The sequence below is a fragment of the Cervus elaphus genome, chromosome 2 (assembly GCF_910594005.1).
Source record: "Cervus elaphus chromosome 2, mCerEla1.1, whole genome shotgun sequence".
NCBI lineage: Eukaryota > Metazoa > Chordata > Mammalia > Artiodactyla > Cervidae > Cervus > Cervus elaphus.
In genome coordinates, this window is record NC_057816.1 from 22,036,546 (window position 1) to 22,064,075 (window position 27,530).

The 27,530-nt window shown below is 48.1% G+C and overlaps 1 protein-coding gene across 2 annotated transcripts; it reads left to right on the forward strand.

The window, feature by feature from the left end:
- Positions 1–12,684: 12,684 nt before the first annotated feature.
- On the forward strand, positions 12,685–27,308 carry ROBO4 (roundabout guidance receptor 4). 2 transcript variants are annotated; one of them, XM_043874046.1, is made up of 18 exons: positions 12,685–12,841; positions 13,410–13,739; positions 13,926–14,083; positions 14,262–14,382; positions 14,895–15,022; positions 15,115–15,343; positions 15,600–15,712; positions 16,408–16,576; positions 16,719–16,904; positions 17,035–17,077; positions 19,423–19,559; positions 19,683–19,946; positions 23,903–24,010; positions 24,204–24,342; positions 24,476–24,721; positions 24,877–25,235; positions 26,293–26,505; positions 26,643–27,308. In XM_043874046.1, exons 1-18 carry the CDS (start codon positions 12,778–12,780, stop codon positions 26,651–26,653), a joined length of 3,018 nt encoding a protein of 1,005 aa, XP_043729981.1. In that variant the 5' UTR covers positions 12,685–12,777; the 3' UTR covers positions 26,654–27,308. The 2 variants fall into 2 exon arrangements, with proteins under 2 accessions (XP_043729981.1, XP_043729990.1); XM_043874055.1 differs by having other exon boundaries at positions 19,423–19,547.
- The last annotated feature ends 222 nt before the right edge of the window (positions 27,309–27,530 follow it).

Consider the following 27,530-nt stretch of genomic DNA (forward strand, 5'->3'; position numbering starts at 1 on the left):
AATCGAACTTTTGTACATAAAAATATGACTTATTGAAATAAAAATGTAAATAAAGAGGTTAAATACATTAAATACAGCTGAAGAGAGTTAGTTGATCTGAAAAAATTTTACAGAATAAGACACGACAGACAAGGAAATGAAATACATGAGAAAAAGAGATTAAGGCTCAGGTCATGTAGAATGAAAAGGTCTAACATTTCATCAAGAGCTCAAAGGGGAGAAAAGAGAGATGGAGGAGAGGCAGTATTTTGAGAGTAATGACTGAAACTTTTGTAGAACCCATGACAAACATACACATTCAAGGTTAACACATGAGATACTTTTAAAGGTTTCCACATCTACCTAAAATGTAGTAAAACTAGAGTATATCAAAGAAAAAGAGACAATCTTGTTGACTGAAAAAAATGCGCAGTGTGAGAGTTGTGAGTTAAGTTTTATTTGGGTCAAAATGAGGACTGTAGCCTAGGAAACAGCATTTCAGTCCTGAGAAACTGCTGCAGAGGCAATGGGGAAGGTGAGTGTAATATGATTTTAGTGAAGGGGGGATTCCTGCAGTCAGGCATACATTTTGGCAGAGGCTTGCTGCTAGTCATGAAGAACAGATGTCTCTGTTAATGATTTTAATGCTTTTCTAAAAGATACGAGGAGATGCAAGAATTGAGCTCATGGGGACTCCCTAGTAGTCCAGTGGTTAAAAATCCACGTTGCAAAGCAGGGGACGCAGGTTCAATCTCTGGTTTGGGATCTAAGATCCCACTGGCAGTGGAGCAACTAGAGCCACAACTACCAACTCCTGGGCACTCTAGAGCCCACATGCCACAGCTAGAGAGTCCATGAGCTGTAAAGACCCCTGTGCCCCAACTAAGATCTGACGCAGCCAAATAAATAAATCATTTTTTTTTAAGATAAAGAATTAAGCTCATAAAATCTCCTCCTGAAAATATCTATTGGAAGACCTGTTCTGCCAGTTTTTCCCAGAACACAGAGTGCTTCATTCCTGATCTTCACCCTGAGCTCCTCTCAGAGGAATGTTGGTTTAGCAGCTGCAGTGTCTCATGACTGAATCCTTGTAGAGGTAGGCGGCAAGTGCCAGTTTATGGTCGGCAATCTTAAAGGCTGTCAGAGGGAAAAAGGTCTTACACATTTAGACAATAATAAAGGAAATCATTAGAAAGTGAACAGTAGCTTCAAAATGATGGGCAAAAATAATTATTAACCCAGAATATTGTACCTAGCAGCACAGTCTTCCAAATATGAGGGTAAAATATATTATCAGATGGACAAAAACTACAGTTTACCATCAACACTAAAAGAACTCCCAAAGACACATTTTAGGAAGAAGGAAAATTATTCCAAAAGACAGGTTTGAGTTGAAGAAAGAATAATGACAAAAGAAATTAGTAAAAATGTTGACAAATTAAATAGTACCTTATAAAATGAAAATAATATCTATTTGTGGCTTTCAAAACCTTATAGATAATATACAGGAAAATAATAGGATGTAAATCAGGAGGAGAGTTATCAGAATTAAATTATTCCAAAATCTTTAAATTCTTTTGGGAGGAGAAGGTGGTTAATATATTAATATTCAGATTTTATTAAGTATTCAAGGGAACATTATCAGGGTAACTACAAAAAGAAGAAAATAAGAGAAATGGTACAAGTTCCAAAATGATAGATTAAGGAAACAAACACAAACTCAATTTCTTTTAAAGCCACGAGAAGAAAAAAAAAAAAAAAGAAGCATAGAAAATGGGAGAATAGAAAGTGAAAAAAAAAAGATGATAGAAACACAGCTAAATTATAGATTATAAATAAATTATAAATGGCCTGAAGTAGTTAAAATGCAACCTGATGGACAGCATTTTTTAATCCAGCTATAATGTTGTTTAATTAAATGATACACATCCCAAAGAAAGACTTGGAAAAGTTGAAAGTGCAGTGCTGCAAAAAGATGTGCCAGGCAGATAGTAAGCCAGAGGAAGCGGGGGTGGCTAGAAATATGAGATAAATGGACTTTAGGACCAAAAGCCTCATTATAGTAGGATGTCCCCACATCGTGTCTGCTGAGACAGTCCTGGTTCACTCCTGTTAAACAGATGTCTCCTTTGTTACTAGGAATAAATGGGGTACTTTGAATTTGAGTGCAAATTGTTTACTTTAGGAGACATCAGTAGAGGAGTAAAGAAATGGATCGGCAAAGAGATCAAAACCAATAAGGGATATGTTATCAAACCAGTTAATACTGTGGAGCTCAATGCTGCTGGGAGCCCTGGGAGATGGCGTTAAACAGATTTGAGGATAATCCCCACTGACAGGCAAGGAAACTGGGGTGTCGATCCAGTGAATCTCCATCCATCATTAGTTTAGGGCTTCTTCTATGACAATTCCTGGTACTCCCAGCCTGACTTTCATGTATCCAAATATATTCCCCAAACAGAGTTGCAGGTATGCACACAAAATAGTTTTCAGTGTAGAGGGAAATTCTGGGGAATTGTAAGTGAAGCCTCAATAGTGTCTGTAGCTACATAATATCACAAGGCTTGTTTCCACCAAAAACAAACACTAAAATTGAATTATGTGCATCTAATTAATTAATTTCAAACCATATGAAATAAAAGACTTCCCTGGCAGTCCAGTGGTTAAGACTCTGTTCTTCCAATGCAGGGGGCCCTGGGTTTGATCCCTGGTAAGGGAACTAGATCCCACATGCTGCATGGCCAAAAAAAAAAAAAAATATATATATATATATATATATATGAAGTACAAATTGATACTGTTACAGAGAGAAATTTGCCAATCTATTTTTGCAGTGGAAGATCTTAAAGCATCTCTTCGATTAGCAGTTGGTAAAACAGACTTTATTTATTTTTTTTTTTTTAAAACAGACTTTAAAAGATAGTAAAGATTTGCAAGATTTCAGTAGTTTAATACACAACATTTGTTTTGAAAATATATAAAGATCTATGCCAATGAAAGAATATATAGTCTTCTGAAGAATACACAAAATATTCTCCAAATATTGACCATGTGCATTGACTAGGGCATAAATCTCAATAAATTTTGGAGGGTTGTTATCACGTAGATGTCATTCTCTGATCACTAATTAAATTAGAAAGCAATAGTGAAAAGTTAGATAAAAATTCCATTCATTTGTGTATTAAAAAGAACACTTCTTAATAACTCATGTGTTAAAGAAGAAATTATGATAGAAATTTTAAAACTTAAATCTGCATCAAACTTAGAAACTCCTAGAAGGGACCTCTTTGGCCGTCCAATGATTATGACTTCTCACTTTCACGGCAAGTTTCAGTCCCTGGTCGAGGAACTAAGATCCTGCATGCTGGATGGAGTGGCCAAAAAAAAAAAAAAAAAACACAGCCTCTTAGAAGACAACAGAACACCTAGATGACCCTGGATACAGCAATGCTTAAGATACAACACCAAAGACACAATCCTTGGAAGACATGATTATAAGCTGGAATTCATTAAAATGAAAAACTCCTGCTTTCTGAAAGGTAATGTCAACAGAACGAGAAGATAAGCCACAGACTGAAAGAAAATATTTGCAAAAGACATATCTGATGAAATATAAAAAACAAAATGCTGTTACCCAATATATACAAAGTTAATATATACAATAATATACCCAATATATACAAAATTAAAATTCAACAGTAAGAAAACAGACAACCTGATTAAAAAATGGACAAAAGATCTGAACATATACCTCACCAAAGAAGATATACAGATAGCTAGTAAAGACATGAAAAGATGCTTCATCTCATATGTCATCAAGGAAATGCAATTTAAAACAACAATTATTAAAAAAAAAACAACAACTGCACAACTATTAGAGTGGCCAAAATCTAAACACTGACAACGCCAAATGTGATAAGGATATAGAACAATAATTCTGATTTATTGTTGGTGGGAATACAAAATGGTACACCCACTTTGAAAAAAGTATGGCAGTTTTAAACAAAAGTAAATATATTCTTACCGTGTGCTTAGTTATTCAGTTGTGTCCAACTCTTTGTGACCCCATGGACTGTAGCCCTGCAGGCTCCTCCTCCAGTCCACGGAATTTCCCAAGCAAGAATACTGGAGTGGGTTGCCATTTCCTTCTCCAGCGGATCTTTCTGACCGAGGGTTCAGACTAGTGTCTCCGGTGTCTCCTGCATTGCAAGCAAATTCTTTACCCACTGAGCCATCAGGAAAGCCCTATTCTTACCGTATGACCAAGCAACTGCACTCCTTGGTATTTACCCAAATGAGCTGAAAACATATCCACACAAAAACCTGCACACAGATACTTATAGCAGCCCTATTCCTAACTGCTAAGACTTGGAAGCAACCAAGATGTCCTTTAGTAGGTAACTAGATAAAGAAACTGTGGTACTCAATTCAGTTTAAAAATATTAAAGAAAAAAATTTATATCATCTCAAAACAAAACAACAACAAAACACTGGCAAGCCTAAGAAACCATCACAGGCAAGAAGAACCTAGAGAGACAGATGACTAAATGTAATGTGGTGTCTTAGATAGCATCCTGGAATACAAAAGGGACATTAGGTAAAAACCAAGGAAATCCAAATAAAGTATTGATTTAGTTAATTAAAAAAAAAAAGAAAAAAGCTATGGTACTAATCATCCAGGAAATGCAAATCAAAACCACAATGAGCTATCACGTCATAGCAATGAGAATGACTACCAGCAAAAGGAAAAAAAAAAAAGAAGACATAAGTGTTGATGAGAGAGCAGAGAAAAAGGGGAACCCCAGAGCACCATTGATGGGAATGCAAATTGGCACAACCACTCTGAAAATAAGTGTGGAACTTCTTTAAAAAATTAAAAATAGAATTACCATATGATCTAGCAATCCCATTTCTGGGTATATATCCAAAAGAATTGAAATCTAGATGTGTAGAGATATCTGCAACCCCGTGTTCATTTCAGTCTTCTTCACAATAGCCAAGATATGGAAACACCTAGGTTTCCATATTCATGCATCAGGGGATAAATGGATAAAGAAAATGTGGTATACACATGCCCTGGAATATTATCCAGTGACGAAAAAGAAGGAAATTTTCCTGTTTGTGACAACTTGGATGGACCTTGAGGGCATTATGCTAAGTGAAATACATCAGACATAGGAAGATGAACATCTTTCTATATTTATATTTCTATAAGTATAATATTACTTATATATAGAACTTTAAAAAGGCAAACTCAGAGAAACAGAAAGTAGAGTGGTATTTACCAGGGGTTGAGGGGTAGGGGAATGGGAGATATTGGTCAAAGAGTACAAACTTCCAGTTGTAAGATCAACAAGTTTAGGGATCCCATATACAACAGAATTTTAACCAGAAAAAAAAATTAAAATCCTCCTACAAAGAAAACATTAGCTCAAATGCTCTTATAAGTAGGTCCTACCAGTTGTTCAAGGAACAGATAATTTCTACGTTATACAAACTCTTCCAGAAAATAAACACAGAGGGAATACTCTTTAACTCATTACATGAGACTGGTGAAACCCTGATAACAAAATGAGACAAGGAAAATATGAGAGGAAAAATTATGAGCCAATCTCATGAACATACATACAAAATACCCTAAACAAATGTAAGCAAAGGAATCTAGGAATGTGTTAAAAAGGGATATATATATCATAACCAAACTATATTTATGCCAGGAATGCAAGAACAATTTAAAATTAGAAGGTTCCTAAATGATATCCACCACATTAACAGAAGAAAGGAGACAAACTAGATACCTGAAAAAACATTTGGAGAACTTGATAAAAGCATTACCAAACTAGAAATAAAAAACTTTTAAAACCTGATAAATAATACCTAAAAAAAAAACCAGCAAGCCTCTTTCTTAATTGTGAAACATTAGATATATTCCTTTTAAAATGAAGAGGTTAAACAAAGATACTCATATTCACTCCTGGTTTCAACATTGTACTGGTAAAACAAGAAAAAGAAACCAAAATGCATAAAGGTGAGAAATTTAAAAGCCAAAAATTCAAAAAAAAAACAAAAAAAAAAAAAACAAAAAAAAGCCAAAAATTCATTTAGATTACAAAATTTTCTGTATACAAATTTCAAAGGAATCTACAAACTACTAGACATAATGCCATAATGTCTCATTTCTTTATTGCTCTGTAGCAAGCCACTCCAACATTGAATGACCTAAAAGAATAGCCATTTTATTCTGTCACAATCCTTTGTGTCAGTGGGTAGGGCTGGACCCAGCTAGGCAATTCACTTGCAGGTGCCGCATGAGGTCATTTATGTGACTGTGTCATCTGGCATCTTGAACTGCAGCTGGAGCCTAAGATGGCCTCACTCACAAGTCTGGTGGTTGATACTTATAGTTGGCTAGCAGGTTTAGGCATCAGCTAGAATAGCTTGTCTTTACTCTGTGGGGGTAAATTGAGCTTCTTCATATAATAGTCTCAGGGCAATGTTTCAAGAACAGAAGCTGCAAGACCTTTTGAGGCTTAGAGTTGGAAATTCCACATATCATTTCCACTATATTCTGGTGGTCAAAGTGACTCACAAGGTCAGCCTAACTCCAGGGTGTTGGGGAAAAAATTCCACTTCCTTATGGGAGGGACAACTAGTATTGCAAAGGGACAAGCATACGGGTTGGGAGAGATTCTTGCATTTATCTTTGCTAATAATCTCAGCAGGAGGTCTAACAATTTGGCTAAGAATACACTAAACAAAATATGTGCAATATCTATATAGAGCAAATTATGAAGCTTTATTAAAAGACATTAAAGAAAAGCCAAGTAGGGACTTCCCTGATGATCCAGTGGTTAAGAATCTGCCTCGCAACGCAGGGGATGCGGGTTCAATCCCTGGTCAGGGAGCTAAGATCCCACAAGCAGTGGCACCACTAAGGCAGCGCCACAACTAGAGCATGTGAGTGCCACAACAGAAGATCCATGTGTCACAACGAAGGCCTGATGCAGCAAAACAAATACATAAATATTTTAAAAAGTAATTTTAAAAAATAAAGAAGACCCAAATAAATTAACAGGTGTACAAGCTCATGAATAGGAAGACTTAATGTTATAAAATGTCAGTTTTTCCTATGCATTCAATTTCAATTCCACAAAGCTTTCAAAGACTTGATAAGCTAAAGGTGCAAGAATAGGCAAGACAATTTGAACACTAACTGGGGAGGAATCACTCTGCTAGGTAGTAAAATATTATCCACCTCTAGTAACTGAGAGAGCATAGGATTCGTGCAGAATTAGACAAATAGACCAATGAAACAAGCTATACATGTATATATGGGTATTTGATGTGTGACCAAGGAATAATTGCAGGTCACTGGGACTAAGCAATAAGTAATGCTGGGATAATTAGTTACCATCTGGAAAAAAAAAAAAAAGTATATCCCTACCTCAAGCCCTAAAAAATAATCAATTCATGATAGATCAAAGACTTAAAAGTAAAATCTGAATACTTGTAGAAGAAACAATGGGAGAATATTTTCTTATTTTAGTATAGAGAAAATTTTCTTCAAAAACAGAAAAAATGCACTAAACATAAAAACAAATATTAATAAATATATTTATGAAAAATTAAGAACATCTGTTACAGCACAAAGAGAAAATATGAGGCCAAACTTGTTCTCGCAATATCTCTAATTCACAGAGAATTATTTTCCAGGCTATATAAAACTCCTGGAAGTTATTGAGAAAAAGACAAATAAGCAACAGAAAAATGAGCAAGAGATAGAAATAAATACTTTCCAGGTGAAAAACACAAATGGTGGATAACACTTGAAAAGATGCTTAGCTTCATTATTTAATCAGGAAAATGCAAATTAAGACAACAATAAAATATTATTCTGCATACCAGACTGTCAAAAACTAAGAAATCCACCAACTATTATGAAGATGTGGCTTTAAGGACATTGGGGCAATCAACTGATTTAGAAAACAATTTGTCATTTGCATCTGAAATTGAAATTTGTATGCCCTAAGACAGACCCAGACATTTGACTACTAGGTTTAGGTATTCTGTAAAGAAAATCTTAATTATACTAGAAGACATAAAATAAAGATTCCAAGCAGTAATGTTTATAACAGAAGGGGAAGAAAAAGAACCATTTGATACACTACACAGTAAGGAAATTATTAAAGACGTTCGGCTGCAAAGAATCATTGAATTGTCCTAGATCCCCAACAACAACCAATTTAGAGCAAAGGTCTGCTTCCTATTACCCAGTCAAAGCCCAAATCTTATAAGAGGTTCTGACACCTTCTTACTAGAGCTTCCCAGGTGGCTCAGTGGTAAAGAATCCTCCTGCCAAGCAGGAGACGCAGGTTCGATCCCTGGGTCGGGAAGATCCCCTGGAGGAAGAACGGGCAACCCACTCCAGTGTTCTTGCCTGAGAAATCCCATGGACAGAGGAGCTGGGTGGGCTACAGTCCATGGGGTCACAGAGAGTCAGACTTGACTGAGAACGAATGCACCTTCTTACTGAGGCACCCCATGATATGCACGCCCTTAGCTGCAAAGAGTAAGAAACCCAACATGTTAACAAGTGTGTTCCCGGTGGTCTTTTCTTTGGCTGGGTTAGCTGGGGGATGAGTGGGGGGTAGGCACTGACAAGCTGAACACAAAGTACAATAACTGCTCTGGTCTCTTTTTCTTCTTGGACACAAGAGCAGACAAATAGTGACATCAACAGCCTTTGAAATCTCCACTTGGTCCAATCTCCAATGTGTGATCTAGATGTGACTCGCAGACACTGGTGCTAAGGAAGTCAAGAAACTGTGGAGTTGAGAGTATTAGACGTGATTTCCACATGGACACTGAAATTGCCTGGGAATGAGGGGACAGAAGCTGAGCCAGTGAAGTGATGTCTGGGCAACTTCCCCTTCGGCTAAGAGGAGATCATTCCTATCTCCTCTTTTGTCTCAACTTCCCTCCGACTTTTGGCATCTTGGAATGGAGGATTTGGAAATTGGGACCAAACTCACACAAAGAGGGAAACAAACCAAAAACAAGAAGACAGAAAGGGTAGGATCTCAAGGCCAAAGAGAGTGTCCTGGGTGGTGGGGGCTATGGTTCTAGTGGTCAGTGAGGGGCTATACCCTTTCCAGAACACTCAAGGGCTGGTTTAAACACATGCCTAGTGTTTTCATAGCACCACTGTCCTCAAACCTCATACAGAAAATTTATAGATGAAGAAAGTGGGGCTCAGAGATGTTATGTGACTTATTCAAGGTCCCTCTGCCAGTAAGTGGTGGAACCAAGACTGAAACATCCAATCCCACCTGAATTAGTACCATTTACCCCACCAGCCTGGTCAACAGGAGTGCTAGCTTCATTTTCAGAAAACATAGAGGAAGCCAGAGAAGCCAGGAGCCGGAGGTAGGAAGAAATGTCCTCTGGAGGGTCCTTATAAAGAGCACCTTATAATCTCTCTCCTCTCGCTTCCCTCTTACAAGCAATTAAAGTGTTACGAAAACACAAAACTCTAAAACCAGGGGGTAAGAAAGATACTGTTTAAAGTGTCACTGGTCAGCACATCACCAGGGTCCCAAAGCAGAGCCTCCTCGAGATAGCTGGAGGCAGCTCCCATCCACCAACGTCATTCCCATGACTCACATGGTCAGCTCTTCCTTAGTGTGTGGGAATGAGACAATCAGGATGCCAGGGGGGGGCGGGGTGGGGGGCAGATTGCTGGAAATGAGCATCACGGTCTCTGAGAGCCATCCAGACACGCCTTGCTATTGGGAAGTCCCCTTGGCCTTCACTCCAGGGATCCCTGAGGGCCCTGGAGGCTTAAACTGAGAGAGGAGAAAGCCTTAATATCCGAAGGAACAGCTCAGAGTGAAGGGACCCTTCAGTCCCCATCAGTTCTTAGCACTTGGGTCTGCAGAGTCTGGGAATGCAGAGGCTGTGCTGACAGCATCTCTAGGGAGGGGTCACGTGACCGTGGGGCAGGGAGTCCTCCCCCAGCTGCAGAGCCTCCAGGCATTTTCTCCTGAGTCACCTGTCCATTCCTACCCACCTGAGGACCACCTAGTCATGAATCTGAATTCCTTTGAGATTTGTCCTTTTCCCCGAGAGAAGGACACCATCTTTCCAGAATGTAGAGATGTGAGTCAAATCAAGCTGCCATTAAATCATTAGGAGAGAACTTGGTTAGTCTCCCCAAGTCTGATATATAAGCCAAAGAGAATAGAGAGGACCGTTAAGGCAGCATTCCTGCAGGGCAGGCAGTCACGGAGTCAGACAGGCTTGGGGGGCTCTGCACCTGGGAAATCCCAAATTGGCTGGATGTGCAGTAAATCCACCTTTCCTTGTCGTTTTGCCGAAAGTTTTCAGTTTCGCCTCAGGTTCAAAGGTTATGTTAACAAAATAAGCCACTTGTTATACACAAATAAATAATACCAATATTTATCAGAGAATCACCTAGCTTACTTTCAATATAGTAACATTAAAAGAAAAGCGAAATAGAAACAGCAGAGGATACATCACCAAATTGGGTTTTGACCAACATCCAGACTCAAATAGCGCTGGGAAGTCCCATGTCACAGCACATCTGGAGTCCCAGTTGGGAAAAGGTCCCAGGCAGCTCATCCGCTCAGTGTGAGACTCCAAAGATTGCGGTTTGGGGTTCCCGTTTATAATTTCAGGATGCAAACTGATATCATCATCAATCTGAGCAAATTGCATCTCTGGCTTCTTGTTAATGCTGTTTGTTTTGTCTTGTGAAACTTGGAGTGCTGTTAAGCCTGGGGCTTGGTTGACCAACCCCCATCCAAGGACTCAAAAATTTCAAGATTTGTCCCCTATCTTATCTACGGTGCCACAAGTCTTGCACTCGCATCAGGCAGTCAGGGCACGCACAGTCAGGGCAGTGTTGAGGCAGGTTAGAGGCAAGGTCAAAGGCCTGCTCTGCTTTGTCTCTGAAGCCTAGGCAAAGCTATTTAATTTCCCTAACACTTGCTCATCCTTGGCTGCCTTCACTATCCATCTGAATACCCCCTTGCTCATGCTGACCCCACAGATCCTTGACCGCATAAATTCTACTCTGCTCTGCCTGGCACACATATACCCTGCATGCCCCATGGAATTCGTCACTTCCCTTTGCTCCTCCACTTCTGAAATACCAAACTCTGTTCTCTGACACCAATCCCTATTCTCCCAGCTCTGACACTCTGTTAGTTTCACTGTTTGTTCTTTACCCCCTTGGAAATGCCCACTTTGTAGAGAACAGTGTTCTCTTGCCCTGATTGTCTTAATCAGACTTGTTCTGCGTTTGAAGGGAGAAGAAGGCGTGAGGGAGGCCTTCCTCTTTCAGGCTGTGAAGTCTGGGGCTGGGAATGGGGCTGGCGTGGAGGCCAGGCTGGGACGGGGGAGGAAGGGAGGCAGTCGGCTGGGTTAGGGGCCCCACAAAGGAGCTGGCCAGGAACAATGGGGAACAAAGGCTGGACATTCTTCCGCTGAGCCCCCAGAGCCTGGCCTTGGTCTTCCGGGAACAGCTCCAGGAAATGTCTGAGATTCCAGATTTGGAAGGAAGAGACCTGTAAACAGGAGCTGGGCTCTGAAAGGGGAGAGCAGCGTATCTCTAGAGAGGGGGTGGGGAGAAGCGGGGTGTGCGCTGACATTGCAGGCTCATAAACTACGGGTCTGTCTGCTATAAACACAATATTTCAGGACTGGGAAAATGATTTATTTTTTTGCCACACGCATGTGGGGCCTGAGTTTCCTAACCAGGGACCGAACCCTCACCCCTGCATTGGAAGGTGAATTCCCAACCACTGGACCACCGGGGAAGTCCCAGGGCTGGAGAAAGCTCTTAAAGGCCATTTACTCTAACCATCTTTCCAGGGCCTGAAAAATATCCCAGCCAAGGATGCTTGAATAGTTTCAGTGATGGGATGTGGATAAAAATAAATAAATCATAATATTAGCTAAGCTTTACTGATCACTTACGAAGCATTAGGCACTGTACTAGGTTGATTCTATGCTTCATCTCTTCTCTTATTCCATCTCTCAAGGTAGGAACTATTATTGCTGTTGTTGTTATTATTCCCTCTTTACAAATAAGGAAACTGACTTTCAAGGATGAAGTCACTTGCCCAAAGTCTCCCAGAAGTTTATCTGTCTGTCTCTGAGCTGACTAGGAGTGAACTGTAGGCATCTCCCAGACTGTCCCAGAGTCTCTTATCTTCCTTATCTTCTGGCTTACCACCCCACCTCTCCCTGGGAAATGGACATGAGACACTGCCCCCCACCCAGTTATCTTCCTCGTTGCTTTTCTCTACCCTTAGCCTCAGAATGCCCGTGCCCTGAGATTTCACCGCTGAGTTTCTAACCCACTCTAGCAGTGGGGTAGGGGTGAGGGGTGTCATCTGGAAAAAAAGGAATTGGGATTGGGGTTGAATGGTTCACTAGAGGCTTGGAATTAAAGGATCGAAACTCCTGGAGTTAACGGTCAGGGTGAGGATTACCTCTAAGAAATCCCAGACTAGGGTTTGAGTTTAGAGTCACAGGTTATGACTAAAGGGTCAAGGTCATAGAGCCTCTCTCCTCTGGTCTCCTCCCAGTTCTCCAAGGCCCTGAAGGCCGGGCAGGAAGCATCGGTTTCCTCCAAGCTGCTTCCCTCCTGGGGCAGAGTCTCGGTCACAAACAACCACCACCAGCCCGCCCCGCCCCTCCTTCCCCCGCCGCTGTGAGCTCAGAGCAGTAGGACCAAGTGCTGCGGACCAGGTCAGAGCCCCGCGAGCAGGCATGGGCGCTGGAGGAGCGCACCTCCTCAGGGTCCACTGGGCCCTGCCTCTCCTGCTCCTCACGGGTGAGTAGGACCGGTTCTCCCCGCTCCTAGCCCACGCACCCTTGATCCGAGGCCTGGCCGAGGCGGGGGAGGCCCTTTCGCCTCTGTTTCCCTTTGGCAGTGGGGGTAGCAGAGACAATGGTGATGATGGTGGTGGTGCTGTTAAGTGTGAGAGAAACAGATTGAGGGCTCCACGGGCCCTCACTGCGTGCCACGCGTGCACACTGGCCCTCTCGCCTCCCTCCCAGCATGTTATCTAGGAGCTTGTTTGGAGGTACTAGCAGGAGAGTCCACCTTATACTCTTGACCGAAGACCGGTCCCTCTCTATCGTGGATGGTCATCCTCTTTGACTGATGGCATAGCTTCAGGCAGGACAGACATGGAGTGGTGAGGGAAGAAGGGGACACCCGCCTGGCCAGCCAGATTAGCCGAATCAACCCTGGGGTGACAGCTGTCATAACCAGATCGCCCTCACGTCCCCAGTATGTTATTTGGGAACTCATTTTCAAAAGGAGGCAGATGAGACATGAGGGGTTTGGGGGCCCTACTGGTAGTTAGACTGGGCCCCGCCTCCTTTTCTCTCCCCAGGAAGCATGGCCCAGGACTTCCCACCCCAGATCCTAGTCCATCCCGAGGACCAGCTGTTCCAGGGCCCCGAACCAGCCAAGATGAGCTGCCGGGCCTCAGGTCAGCCGCCTCCCACCATCCGCTGGCTGCTGGATGGGCACCCCCTGAGCATGGTGCCCCCAGACGTTCACCACCTCCTCCCTGACGGAACCCTCCTGCTGCTGCGGCCCCCTCCCCGGGGACGTGCCCACGATGACCGCACCCGATCCACGGACCTGGGAGTCTACACCTGTGAGGCCAGCAACCGGCTGGGCACGGCAGTCAGCCGGGGCGCGCGGCTGTCCGTGGCTGGTGAGGCCTGGTGGGGAGACTTGGGAGGGGAGGGCTGGGTGCGGGGCGGTCCTAGATGGGAGACCTGGGAGGTGGGGCTGTGAAGAGTCAGCACAAGGCAGAGCCCAGAGGCAGGTGATACAGTGCAGGTTGGAAGTGCCAAGGTGGGACCTGGATGGAAGGGCCAACCCTCTGTCCTCCCCACAGTCCTCCAGGAGGATTTCCAGGTCCAGCCTCGGGACACGGTGGCTGCAGTGGGCGAGCAGGTGCTTCTGCAGTGCGAGCCGCCCTGGGGCCACCCAGAGCCCACCATCTCATGGTGGAAGGATGAGAAACCCCTGGCCCTGCAGCCAGGGCGGCACTCGGTGAGCCCCTTCCCAAACCTCATCCTGTCCGGGCCTCAACTGTGCACACCCAGGGGCCTGACCCGCTCCCCCCGCCCCCAGCCCCATGTCTCCTGCAGTAGTTGAGGAAGGGGTGGCCGTGAGGCCTTAGGCCTTCCTCCCCACATGGGAGACTTTATAAGACACCTGGTCCTGACAGGTGTCCCAAGGCTCCCTGCTGATGGCAAGAGCAGAGAAGAGTGACGCGGGGACCTACATGTGTATGGCCACCAACAGTGCAGGACGACGGAAGAGCCGGGTGGCCAGGGTGTCCATCCAGGGTAAGGGGAGGGCGGTCGGCTAAGGTCAGGGCCAAGGTGGGGGGCACCAGTTAGGGTGGTGTGCTCTGGTTTGGGCTGGGGTTAAGGGATGTGGGGGTTCAACCCGGGATATGGGTCAGAGTGGTGGGGACCTCATTGAGGGGTGGTTCCTCCATCCAAGGGCTTCCCTCATAGCTCAGTCAGTAAAGAATCTCCCTGCAGTGCAGGAGACCCAGGTTTGATCCCTGGGTCGGGAAGATCCCCTGGAGAAGGGAAGGGCAACCCACTCCAGTGTTCTTGCCTGGAGAATCCCACGGACAGAGGAGCCCGGTGGGCTACAGTCCATGGAGTCACAAGAGTCGGACGTGACTGAGCTGCTAAATCATCATCATCTTCCATCTGAGGATAGACATTGGAGAGCTCACGACCAGGGCAGTCTGGGAGTTCTGGCTCCTCTGTGGCCTAGGGATGCTCCACTCTTTAATTTCTTCCCTCTGACCTATGGGCCCATCCCCAATGTGTGCGCCCCACAGAGCCCCGGGACTACAAGGAGCCCCTGAAGCTTCTGGCTGTGCACATTCAGCTGGAAAACGTGACCCTGCTGAACCCAGACCCCAAGAAGGGCACCAAGCCTGGGCCAGCTGTGTGGCTCAGCTGGAAGGTGAGGCCCGGGACCTGGGGTGGAACAGGCACAGCTCTGGAGAGGGCTGCTCACGAGAGCCCTGAGTCCTCCCCTCCCCCCGCCTTCCCCAGGTGAGCGGCCCCGCGGCACCTGCTCAGTCCTACACGGCCCTGTTCAGGACCCAGGCCGCCCCTGGGGGCCAGGGCGCCCCATGGGCAGAGGCCCTGCTGGCTGGCTGGCAGAGCGCAGAGCTTGGGGGCCTCCACTGGGGCCAAGACTACGAGTTCAAAGTGAGACCATCCTCCGGCCGCGCTCAAGGCCCCGACAGCAACGTGCTGCTCCTGAGGCTGCCTGAACAAGGTCAGGAACAGATGCTTACAGAACCCAATGATATACCCCCAGCCCCTTTCTGTCCCTCTGTAGTCAGGAGGAAGAGGAATAGCGGCTTCCACCCCTGGGCCCCCTCTTGTCCTAGCTCTGAAAGCAGAGCTGAGAGAAGCTCTGGTTCTTGTCAGCATGGCTCGGACCTTATGACCCCAGCCCTGCTCTTTTCTCTAGAAAGGGAGTCCCTAGGATTCCTTCAGCATTCCTTACCGCCTGTTTCCCTCCCCACCAGTGCCCAGTGCCCCACCCCAGGAGGTGACCCTAAAACCTGGCAATGGCAGTGTCCTTGTGAGCTGGGTCCCACCACCTGCTGAAAACCACAATGGCATCATCCGTGGCTACCAGGTACCCCCCGCAAGCTGACGCACCGCTCCCCTGTAGTGCCAAGACTTCCCTCTTCCCTGGCTCTGGGCACTAAGAAACGGTACCTGCCCAGCGAAGCAGGGACTCTACTGTTTGCCAGACACTGCCACGCGCTTACCTACATGATCTCATTTCCTCTCACAGCCCATGCTGGGTTGTGATCCCCAGTTTACAGACATGGAAAGTGAGGCTAGGCTCACGAGTGCGGGAAACAGGACAGGGACCAAACCAGGCTGTGACTGACTCTGAGTTTCTAAGGCAGAGGTGCCAGAGTGTGATTCCTGGACCAGCAACATCACCATCATCTGAGAACTTGTTAGGATACAGATCCTTCAGTCTATTGATAGGATTCGTGGGTCAGAATGTCAGAGATGGGCCTGGCCATCCAGATTTTAACAAACCCTCCAAGTGATCCTAAAGCACATTGATGTGTGTGAACCACTGGTCTAACACCTACTTCGGAAGATTGCTTTTGTCCCTCTTCTGTCAGTCTAGAGAGAAGTCTCACCCACTTTGTAGGGAAGAAGGAAATAGGAAGTGTGGGTACATGTGGGAGTGTCTCCAGGTAAACCCCAGGAGAGAGTGGCCACATACCCAGAATCTGATCTGCAGATGAAGGGGCTTAACTGCTGTGATGGTTTTGGAGGCGGGCAAGCTCACCTCTGTTTGTGTCTCAGGTCTGGAGCCTGGGCAACACCTCATTGCCCCCAGCCAACTGGACCGTGGTGGGTGAGCAGACCCAGCTGGAGATTGCTGCTCGCATGTCAGGTTCCTACTGTGTGCAAGTGGCTGCTGTCACTGGCGCGGGCGCTGGGCAGCCCAGCAGCCCTGTCTGCCTCCTATTAGGTGAGGACAGTGCCCTCTGGCCCCACCCAGACCCCATCCAGGCCCCCTTTCCAACATTCTCTCTCCCTGCTCATGCTCCCAGCTCCTCCCCCCTTGTCTACCCACCTTCATTGCCTCGTCCTGAGCTCAAATTCCCTTACAGGGCAGGCCATGGAGCGAGCTGCCCAGCAACCCAATGCGCACAGCCCATGGACCCTGGAGCAGCTGTGGGCAGCCTTGAAGCGGCCAGAGGTCATTGCCAGCGGGGGTGTCGTGCTGTGGCTGCTGCTGCTGGGCACGGCTGTGTGCATCCACCGCCGCCGCCGAGCTGGCGTGCACCTGGGCCCAGGTGAGAAGGTGATGGACTCGCAGGTGGACTGGCTGGCCTTCCCTGGGTCCATCCAGGATGCAACAGAGCTTTGGGCCTCTAGCCAGGTGCTGGAGACTCTGGGCTGACCCTTCCTCCTGCCTTCTCTCAGGTCTGTACAGGTACACCAGTGAGGATGCCATCTTAAAACACAGGTGAGACAGGAAAGGGGCGGGGGTGAGGGAGGGGCAGAGGGGCTGAGGGACAGTGGAGTTGGGACAGAGAACTGGCTGGAGCATTTGTCTCCCCTGCATGCGTGCATTCTGTGTTGCATGAGTCGTGTCTGACTCCTTGCGACCCCATGGACTGTAGCCCACCAGGCACCTCTGTCCGTGGGATTCTCCAGCCAAGAATACTGGAGTGGGTTGCCCTGCCCTCCTCCAGGGGATCTTCCCAACCCAGGGATTGAACCCACGATTCTTACATCTCCTGCATTGGCAGGTGGGTTCTCTACCACTAGTGCCACCTGGGAAGCCCCGTCTCCCCTACTGCCAGGCAATTTGTCATCCTAACACCTGAATCTCCCCTGAACTTCAAGTGAGAATTAATTTCTCTTTCATTAATGTCACTATCACACCATCTGACAGGTAAGTAACTGGCCCCACCCAGACTTCAGTGACCACCCAAATTTACATGGCCAGTACCTGCCTTCTGAACCCCTAATCTGGTGCTCTTGTTACCGACCTCTCATTAATACTGACTGCACTTTCCCGCTGGATAGAGAATAATAGCATGGGAGGACCAGGCTGATTTCTAATTCTCTCTGTACATTCAGCATCTACCGAGCGGTACCTTTGAGTTCAGCAATCACCTACCCCCACTAAGGCATGTTTCTTTCACAATAATCCACCCACAGTTCCAGCAGAGGGCACTCTGTCCCTATGTGATTGCTTCTTCCTCCTCGTTCTCAATAACCCAGCCCTCCTGCGGGTATACATCCATCTGCTCCGAGTGTGTTCGGTGGCCAGAGCAAGTCTCCAGTTATGAGACAAGACACTAGGAAACAAAACATCCTTTTTTCTCCTACTGGCTGAGTTTTTCACTAAACCATTTCATCTCTGCCCACCTTCTCCTGCTCTTTATCTCATTAGATTTCTTCTGAGAGATTTCACATTCCAGATCTGCATCTTTCAACAGGAGTATATCAAGCACCTCTTATGTGCCAGCTCTCAGGCTACCATTTTGCTGTCAGTTTCTCAGCCCAGAGCAAGGTTCCGTGCTGGCTGTTGCCGTGTTCCTGTGTTATCCCGTGCTCCCTGGCCTTTCTCTTCCAGCCACTTCCTGGGCTTAGCCTGCACCTTCCTGAACTTTCTCTGTCTCCCCTGGGACGTCATCCTTTTCCTCAAGGGAGATTCCATTCTGATCACCTTGTTCATTCATTTCTTGAGAAGAGTCACTGTCTGCCAGGAGAACACTCAGTCTAGCCGAGACAGGCACATGAGCATAAATGCAATCCAGAGCTGGGAGTACCAGGAGGGGGCTGGGTGGGGAACTACGGGAGGAAGATCTCACATTTCCCCTGACTGCACGTGTAAAATAGCGAGCTGGTGGGAAGCTGCTATAAAGCACGGGGAGCTCAATGCAGCGCTCTCTGGTGATCTAGATGGGGTGGGATGGGGGTCAGGGGGAGGCAGTTCCAAGAGGGAGAGGATATTTGTAAGTATGTGGTTGACTCACTTCATTGTACAACAGTAACTAAAATAACATTGCGAAGCAATTATATTAAAAAAAAAAAAACCCAAAAAGTTAAAGCTGAAATAAAGGGGGAAGGCAAAGGGAATAGCAAGAAATAGCCTGCTTTATAGAGAAAGACAAGCCTTTTGGTTGGGCTGGGGCCTCCGGTATAGGATGGATCAGAGCAAAAGATAAAGCTGAGGAGCTGGAAGCTAGGCCAACGAGGGCCCTGTTAGCCACACTAGGCAGCTGGGCTCCATCTTGGTACATGGGGAGCCACTGAGGGTTTTAGGCAGAGAAGTGCTTTGGTCTGATCCCCACCGGCATGGCACCCCATTCAAAGGGAATCAGGCTAGAGACAGAGAAGCCAATATCCAGGCAGCAAACTCCTGCGCTGCTGGCTGAGTGATCTCTCACTTCTTCCTCTCAGCTTACAGTATCAGCCTCGTAAGGAAGTCTTACTGTTGGAGGAACCAGGGCTTAGAGAGGCTAATAGACTGAGCTGACCCAGGGTTGCACAGCCAGGCAGCACCAGATCTGGCTCCCAATGTGTATTCTTTCTGTCGCAGCACACAGCCATCTGTCTGTGATACCTCCCAGCTCTGGGGCAACTTGGCCGTCCTTTGATCTCAGGATAAGAAAGGGGCACTGCGTTTGGGACAGCAGATCAGAGATCTTAAGGAGTCTGTGGGGGGCTGAAAAGCAGTGAGAATAAAGCTGGTACCACCATCTACTCTACCCCTTCTGCTACCTGCTGAGCTCGAGGTCTTGACCAATCACGTTTTCCCTCCACCTGCGTCTCTGCCCCGCACCCCTCATTGTCCAGGATGGATCACAGCGACTCCCCCTGGCTGGCAGACACATGGCGCTCCACCTCTGGCTCTCGAGACCTCAGCAGCAGCAGCAGCCTCAGCAGTCGGCTGGGAGTGGACCCCCGGGACCCGCTAGAAGGTCGCCGCTCTTGTGAGCATGCCCCCCCACCCAGGGGTGCGGGTAGGGGGCCTAGCAGTTGAGTGGGGGTGCTGGACAAAAGGGGGCGTGGGTGAGCTGCATTCCCCATAATTGCTCTGTCATTTTTTACCGCAGTGATCTCCTGGGATCCCCGCAGCCCTGGGGTGCCCCTGCTTCCTGACACCAGCACTTTCTATGGCTCCCTCATTGCCGAGGGGCCTTCCAGCCCCCCAGCCCGGCCAAGCCCCCAGGCCCCAGCGGCCAGGCGGCTCACACCCCAGCTGGCCCAGCTCTCCAGCCCCTGGCCCAGTTCAGACAGCCTCTGTGGCCGCCGGGGTCTCTCTTCCCCACGCTTGTCTCTGGCCCCTGCAGAGGCCTGGAAGGCCAGAAAGAAGCAGGGTAAGGTTTCGAGGATGCACGCAGCCTGAATCAGGGTATGGGGGACAGGAGTCTCGGGGCCAGGTGTGGGCTGCCCTCCACCCACAGTCTGTCCTGATGGACACCTATTACCGTGCACCCAGCCAGGAGTGTGGAGGAGGAAATGGCAACCCACTCCAGTATTCTTGCCTGGAGAATCCCATGGACAGAGGAGGCTGGCGGGCTACAGCCCGTGGGGTCGCAAGGGTCAGACGTGACTTGGAGACTAAACCACCACCACCACCGGCAGCCAGGAGTGTGCTGGCCTCAGTTTTTCTTTCTTTCGCTCTTTGGGTCTTCGTTGAGCCACGCAGGATCTTCTTTCATTCATGCGGCATCTTTGCTTCTGTGCACGGACTCTCTCTCCTGTTGTGGGGTAGGAGCTTCAGTAGTTGCAGCCAGCAGGCTTGGTTGCTCCGAGGCATGTGGGATCCTACCTCCCCGACCAGGGATCGAACCCGTGGCCCCGGCATTGCAGACAGATTCTTAACCACTGGACCACCGGGGAAGCCGCAGGCCTCAGATTTTCTTTACACGGGGCTCTTCTTTGGGTTTTTCACACCAGCAGTGAGCCCTGTTTCTGCAGTCAGCTCAATTCAGCAAACACTGAATAAGCACCACTAGGGGTGGGAGAGGGGAACACAGTGATACTAAACATAATCCTTGCTCTCTACTAGCTCCAAGTCTAATGAAAGTGCATGACCAGCATGTAGGTAATTCTAGAACCTGGAGGAGAGTGACCAGTGCTAGCACAAAACCTCAGGCTCACATAACCTCTGTACCGTGTATTGTGTACATATGCGTTATGCACGATGTATGGGTCCTGCCCAGGTACCAACTCCCAGCTTGCTTCCCAGAGAATGAGCATTTCCTTTCTGTCAATTTCTCTCCTGACTTTCGACTACCTGTTTTGACTCTCCGGAGAGAAATACGTATACTCTCTATTTCTTTAGCAACTACTCTATGTTAGGTGCTTTACTCATATTTGTTACATCATTGAATCCTCACAATATATTGGCAAGGTGTTATTTCTCTAATTTTACAGATAAGGAAAGAGGATCAGAATGGGGTAGCTTGTTTAAAACCCTACGTCCATGAGCTGCAGATCTCAAATTTGAAACCAGAAACTTCCAAAAGTTACTTTGAATCTCTCTGGGAGCACCCCTGGGAAACTCTGTTCTCTCGATGACTCTGTTTCTCCATTTCTGAACATTGACTTCACGCTCCGCCATCTCCATGAGCCTCCTGTACTGATTAGTTAAGATTTATAAACATTCAGCAGCCGGTTTTGTTAAGTGGATATAATCCAACTTTTATCAAGATAAAGATGGATTTAGAGTAATTAAGGGCTTGGCCAATATCCAGAATTTTATGACTCTAAATATTAGCGAAGCTGGCATCCTTTCCAGCTTTGCCTCAGAGCTATTGCATTAGAAATCCTCTGTGATCATGAAATACCAGCTAAAAAGAGGTTGCATAAATCTCATTTAAAAAGTAGCTTTTTCATGGATAACCACACTGATTTGAATATAATGTATGTCCCACTTGAAAACATTAATGCTACCCCGAAAAGAGGATCAATTTTCTAAGGTCAGTTGTTAAGAAAGGTTCCCGTTCTGAGACGAAGTTTTCTAATCTCACTTAGAGATTTAGGTCCTCATCACACCCCTTTTCTCCCTCATCTGGCTCCACGCCATCACTGCTCCAGGATGGGGTGAGCATAGTAATTCCTCCAGGCTAGTGGGCAACAGCAACAGCCGCAAGATCTCATCCAGAGGGACTTTCCTTGTGCTCCAACAGTTAAGACTCCACACTTCCACTGCAGGGGTCACAGGTTCAATCCCTGGTTAGGAAGCTAAGATCTCACAGGCCACGCAGTACAGCCTGATAGTGAAAAAAGAAAAAATCTCATCCAGAGGCATGGAGCTCCTCTATGGCTATCGTCTAGTCCAAAAGTCTGCTGATTCTTTGTCTTCGAACTCTGGCAGTCTCTCAGTGCCCCCCCTTAAGCTGCTTATTCCTTTTTCTTATTATCTGAGCCTAGTTGGGTTTTTTACCTGTGTACTAATACTCTGACAACAGCTGTCTCATCCATTATGTCAGATTCTTAGTTCACTTTGCCGATACATATATTAAATATCCTCATTAAATAATTCACTCAAATATCTATCACAAGTCAGGTGTACCCAACAAGATTCCACCTCACTTTGATAACATTAGTGTATAGTTTAATTCCCTCCAGTACTCTTGCTTGAAAAATCCCATGGACGGAGGAGCCTGGTAGGCTGCAGTCCATGGGGTCGCTACGAGTCGGACACGACTGAGCGACTTCACTTCACTTCACTTCATAGTTTAATTCAAATAATATTGACACTAAATTCAAGTAATTCCAAGCAAGGTGGAAAGCAGTTTTCTTTTTTTGGTTACCAAAAATCCTTTAGAAGAAATAAAGTGAGCTGGGATAAATACAGTCTTTTCCCTTCCCCTTCCACATAAATCAACACCAATAGCATGTGCCCCAACTTCTGAGCTTAGGCAAGAAGCCAGGCCCAAGACAAGACAAAGCTGGTGAGAGTGGGGGTTGGAGTACTCAAAGCTGGCCTCCAGGACTTCTTGGGTCATACGACAATTAAAGGAAATGAGTAAAAGCTAAACCAGCCAAAGTACAAAAGGAAACTCTAGTGGAGGAAGTCTAGCCATTGTGTGGGTTTTCATCCAGTGGCTTAGAAGGTCCAGCCAGTGTACATGGGTTTCTAGGACCCAGATGTATCCTTGATGAATGCCTTGTCCTCACTCTGAACCTGCCCATCGTGGCCCCCACATCTTTTATATTAGGTTGACAAGATAGCTCTGTGTCGAGGTCCTGCCTGGTCTCTGCTCCCCTTTCCTAACTGGGCTTTGGGCTTTTGATCGTGTGGCCTTAACCTGAAGGTTATTTCTTTTCTCCTTTGATTGATGTTCTCTTATTCCAGGTCTTGGGGAAATCCCTTCTCTTTATTACTCTGTTTCTCTTCTGGCTTAAACTTAGATCCATTTTGGTTTTGGCCTGACCAAGTCATTGCACACACCTGGGGCTTCTGTACTGTCACGATTTACTCAGAGCCCTGTCTCCTAAGTGGCCACATGGGCCTGATGGTAGCTGCCATCTCATACATGATTCTTCTCACTTTGTGTTTACAGCTGCATCTCTAATGTCATCCATCCATTCACTCATTCACTCAATACATCTTGACTATCCACAGGCAAGGCGTTGCCCACCTGGGTGAGACCAACCCTCCTTCCTACTCTAAAGTTCCTCTTCCCATCAGCTGACTCTCTCTCATCATACCTGGCTGGTCTGGGGCTCCCATCTCTTGTCTTCCTCATTATTTTTAAAATATTTTTTAAAAATTATTTATTTATTTGGCACTGGCTCCTAGCTGCAACACGTGGGATCTTTTATTATAGTTGAAGCCAGCTCTTAGTTGCAGCATGTGGGATCTAGTTCCCTGACCAGGGATCAAACACGGGCCCCTTGCATAGGGAGTGCAGAGTCTTAGCCTCTGGACCACCAGGGAAATCCCAAGAGGTTGTTTTTAAAATTATCTGTTAGATGCCAGCAACTTTCCAATCTGTTTTCAATTGCTTGGTAAAACCATGCTTTGAAGTGGCTGCTTACAAATGAAACAGGCTCGGGAAGGTCGATGCGTTTATCTGAGGTCACACAGTTAATACACGGTGGAGCTGGACTGTGAATCAGGTGATTTAACTCCAAGTCTAGTGCTCCTTCACTGTTATATCCCAGCTGCCTGGATGGAGGGAGATTCTTCTCTCTTCTTTCTGGATTCAGAGAAAAGCTTAAGTGAACAATCAGGCTGAAGACAGAGCCTGTGGCTGGACTCTGAAAGGCCCACCTGGATTGGCCGCCAGCCCCACAAACAAAACTCTTCGTTTTGCAGAGTTGCACCAGGCCAACAGCTCCCCACTGCTCCGGGCCAGCCACCCTGCGGAGCTCTGGGCCTGCGAGTCGAGCAACAGAGGCTCCAAGAACTTTCCCCAAAGCCCAGGTGAGTGGAGGGCCCTGGGAGGCGAATGAGGGAGTGAGGCGTGGTGTGGGGCCCGCCAGCCCCTCCATCTGGCTTCTCCTGTCCCTGAGGAGGCTGGCTCGGTGGGGCGGGCGGACAGGACGCTGCGTGGACAAGCTGCGGCCTGGGGGCTGTGAGGGTTCTGCGATCTCACGCCCAGGCTCTTGTTCCCCAGGAGCTGTGCCCCGTGCTCTGGTGGCCTGGCGGGCGCTGGGACCACAGCTCCTCAGCTCCTCCAGTGAACTGATGACTCGCCCTTTGCCCCCGGTACCACTCGCTCCCCGTGGACCCCCCACTCAGAGTCAGCAGACCCAGTAAGAGGGCCTGGGGTCAGGAAGCAGGGCGGGGCACTGGGGATGTGGGAGGTGCTTGCTGGGCGGGGCTGGGGGAGGGGTGGCAGGGACCGGAAGAATTGCGCTAACCATCCTGCTGTCTTACCCCAAACAGGCACTCGGTGGAGCCCCCAGCCCCCACCTCCCCTCCACCGCCAGCAGCCCCCCTCCCCGCCCTCCTTCCCTCCGGTACCCTCCGCCCCTCCAGCCCCCAGGCCTCCTCCCTCTCTGGTCCCAGCCCAGCGTCCAGCCGCCTGTCCAGCTCGTCGCTGTCTTCCCTGGGGGAGGATCAGGACAGCGTGCTGACCCCTGAGGAGGTGGCCCTGTGCCTGGAGCTCAGTGAGGGGGAGGAGACCCCCAGGTGAGTGGCCGGAGGGGAGCCAGAGGATACAGATAAGCGGGAGACAGAGGCGTGCTCACCTCTCCCGCCTCCACCTTCCTCACCGGACTGTTTCTGCCCCTCCACGCCCTGCCCCTGCCCAACAGCATGCCATCTCCCCTGTGACCTCTTCCTAGGAACAGCGTCTCTCCGATGCCAAGGGCGCCCTCCCCTCCCATCACCTATGGCTACATCAGCGTGCCCACGGCCTCGGACCTAGCGGACATGGGCAGGCCTGGAGGAGGAGTGGGGTCCGAGGTGAGGGGCTTGCTGTGCCCACCTCGGCCCTGCCTCACACCCACCCCCAGTGAGGGCTCCCTGGCCAATGGCTGGGGCTCAGCCTCAGAGGACAACGGCCCCAGCGCCAGAGCCAGCCTGGTCAGCTCCTCTGACGGCTCCTTCCTCGCTGACGCGCACTTCGCCCGGGCCCTGGCTGTGGCAGCAGACAGCTTCGGCTTTGGTCTGGAGCCTAGGGAAGCAGACTGCGTCTTCACGGGTACGTGAGATCACTGTTTCACTCCCACCCCCCGGGAGGGGACACAGCTTCTCCCCAACCAAGAGTCAAGCATCCTCACCATCGTCACTGTGTCCCAGCCCCCGTGCCAAGCGCCTTACATACGTTCAGCATTAGCAGCAGCTCTCTGAGGAATATTCTTTATCATTCTTTTCCAAATGAGGGAGCTGTAAGTCCCATAGGTTTATTAACTTGCCCAAGATCACCCAGAACAAGGATAAACTGTGCAAGTTAAAAGCCCAGAGGCAGGGACTAAGTGGCTAAGACTCCATAATCCCTATGCAGGGGGCCCAAGTTCAAAACCTGGTCAGGGAACTAGATTCCGTATCCCAACACTAAGATCTGGCACAGCCAAATAAATAAATATATCAAAAAAATAAGGGGGGGGGGGCCCAGAGGCAGCCAATTATATGGTCCATTCTGCTACCTCCAGGACCTTCCTCTTACCAAATGTGGGGTGCAGGAAAGGTTGCCCTCCCCAGCCCAGTGACAGATTCATCCACTGTGGGAAGTTCTGTTCTGTCTCTTACATTCCCCCTGAGCTGTCAAAGCCTTCTTCCTCTCCCATCTATGGCCAGATGAGGCAAGACTGGGCTTCCTGTTTTGTGTGTCTAGCAGGTTGGGACCATCATTCCCGAGTCAACGGCAGGTAGTGAGGGCTCCTTCAGCCCCTTCAGTGTTCCCTTCCTTGGACATATATCCCCAAGACCTAGTTTTCAAACCTTAACTCTACATTCTTCCCCCTAAAAAAGCAGTCAGGATTGTGACGAACAGGAGAGCAGGAATTACCTAGGACAGAAAGCCAAGGCCGAGCTGGGAGGAGGGAGTTCAAGCTGTTCTCTTGAAGAAATCAGTGAACATCTTCCTCTCCCTGGGGTGGAGGACCCTGGGGATGTGGCCACTGGGTTGATGGACCGAGTGGGACTGGGTTATGTCTACGGTCAGGTGTATGCCTTAAGCAGCCCCACGCCTTCTGCCCTAAACTGGTCCCCAAGGGTGAAGGCCAACCCTCCACAGACATCTCTATCCTCCCTAACAGATGCTTCGTCACCTCCCTCGCCCCGGGATGACCTCTCCCTGACTTCTACCCTTTCCCTGACCCCGTGGGAGTGGAGGTCAGACTGGTTGGAGGACATTGAGAAAAATCCCACCCAGTGGCTGGGAAGGGGGCTGCCTCCCTGGCCACCTGAATCTCGGCTCTCTTCCCAGAAAAGTCAGCTCAAGCTCAGCTCTCCTGTGCCCAAAGCTGGCGGTAAGTGTCTGGTTGGCTGATGCAGCGATCCATCTTGACCAGAGGGGTTTTGTTGCGGTTGGGGACAGCCAAGAGGGGTCCAGAAAGAGCGATAAGGAACAGGGGGGATAACTCCACCCTCCTTCAACTTCTCCTAGACTCCTCCTGAACTGACCGCCTGACTGCCAAGATGAGAACCAGCCCTTCCTCACCCATCAGCCACTGGCCGGGGCTGTGGACTGCGGGTCTTGGCTTCGCTGCAGCTAGGGGGGTCCACCTTGTCTGACCTCTGGCATTCTCCCTCCCAGATGGTGGGAACAAATGAAAGCAAAACAAAATAAGAACAGAGCGGACCTGCAGCCTCCAGGAGCAAAATGTCAGCTCCACCTGGCTTGCAGCCCTTGCCTTTCCCTCTGGTCCATCCATGCCCACAGTCAGGTCATTTTGGCCTGAGAGGCAGCCCTAAATCCTTTGTGTTCCCTGCCCCACCCCTGCCTGGGTCACAGGAAGTGGGGGACCCGGACGTCTTCCTGGAGGACAGCGCTGGCTCATGGGAAGGGACTGCGGAGGAGGGAGCGTCTCGGGGCCTCCTCTCAGCCTTTTCCAGTCCATTCCTGGCCCGCCCCAACCACAGTGTGAAGGGACACAAAGAGGGGCTCCACTGAGGCATGAGGCCCGAACTTGGCACCAGGGCAAAGGGTTCAAGATGGATCGAGGGAGGAAGCTGAAGTGGGACAAACGTGGGACGAACGCACCGTCCCGATCCTGCTGTCACTATGAGTTGTCACTGAGGGATTTGATACCATAAAGCTGTGATGACTTGAGTTCCGTGAGATCACTCCGTGGAGCACCGTATCCTGCAGAGGGCACCTGGGTTAGGACAGCATCAGGCACTCACTGATCCTCCGGTGTTACTCTTTCTGTTCTGTCATCAAGGGGAGAATTACCTGCATCTTTCAGATTTTAAGCAGAATCCAGAAAAGGCCGGGATGGGGGTGTTTCCGGGTTCTGCAGGTCTTAGCAACTTGTCCCGTGAAGATGATTTC

What these genes read in the sequence shown, in the direction of transcription:
- ROBO4 (XM_043874046.1), top strand. Translation starts at nt 12,778, where the DNA reads ATGGGCGCTGGAGGAGCGCACCTCCTCAGGGTCCACTGGGCCCTGCCT. An exon ending in GGCCAGGGTGTCCATCCAGG is followed by an intron (nt 14,383 to 14,894) that starts GTAAGGGGAGGG and finishes TGCGCCCCACAG; the next exon opens with AGCCCCGGGACTACAAGGAG. An exon ending in CCCTGTCTGCCTCCTATTAG is followed by an intron (nt 16,577 to 16,718) that starts GTGAGGACAGTG and finishes ATTCCCTTACAG; the next exon opens with GGCAGGCCATGGAGCGAGCT.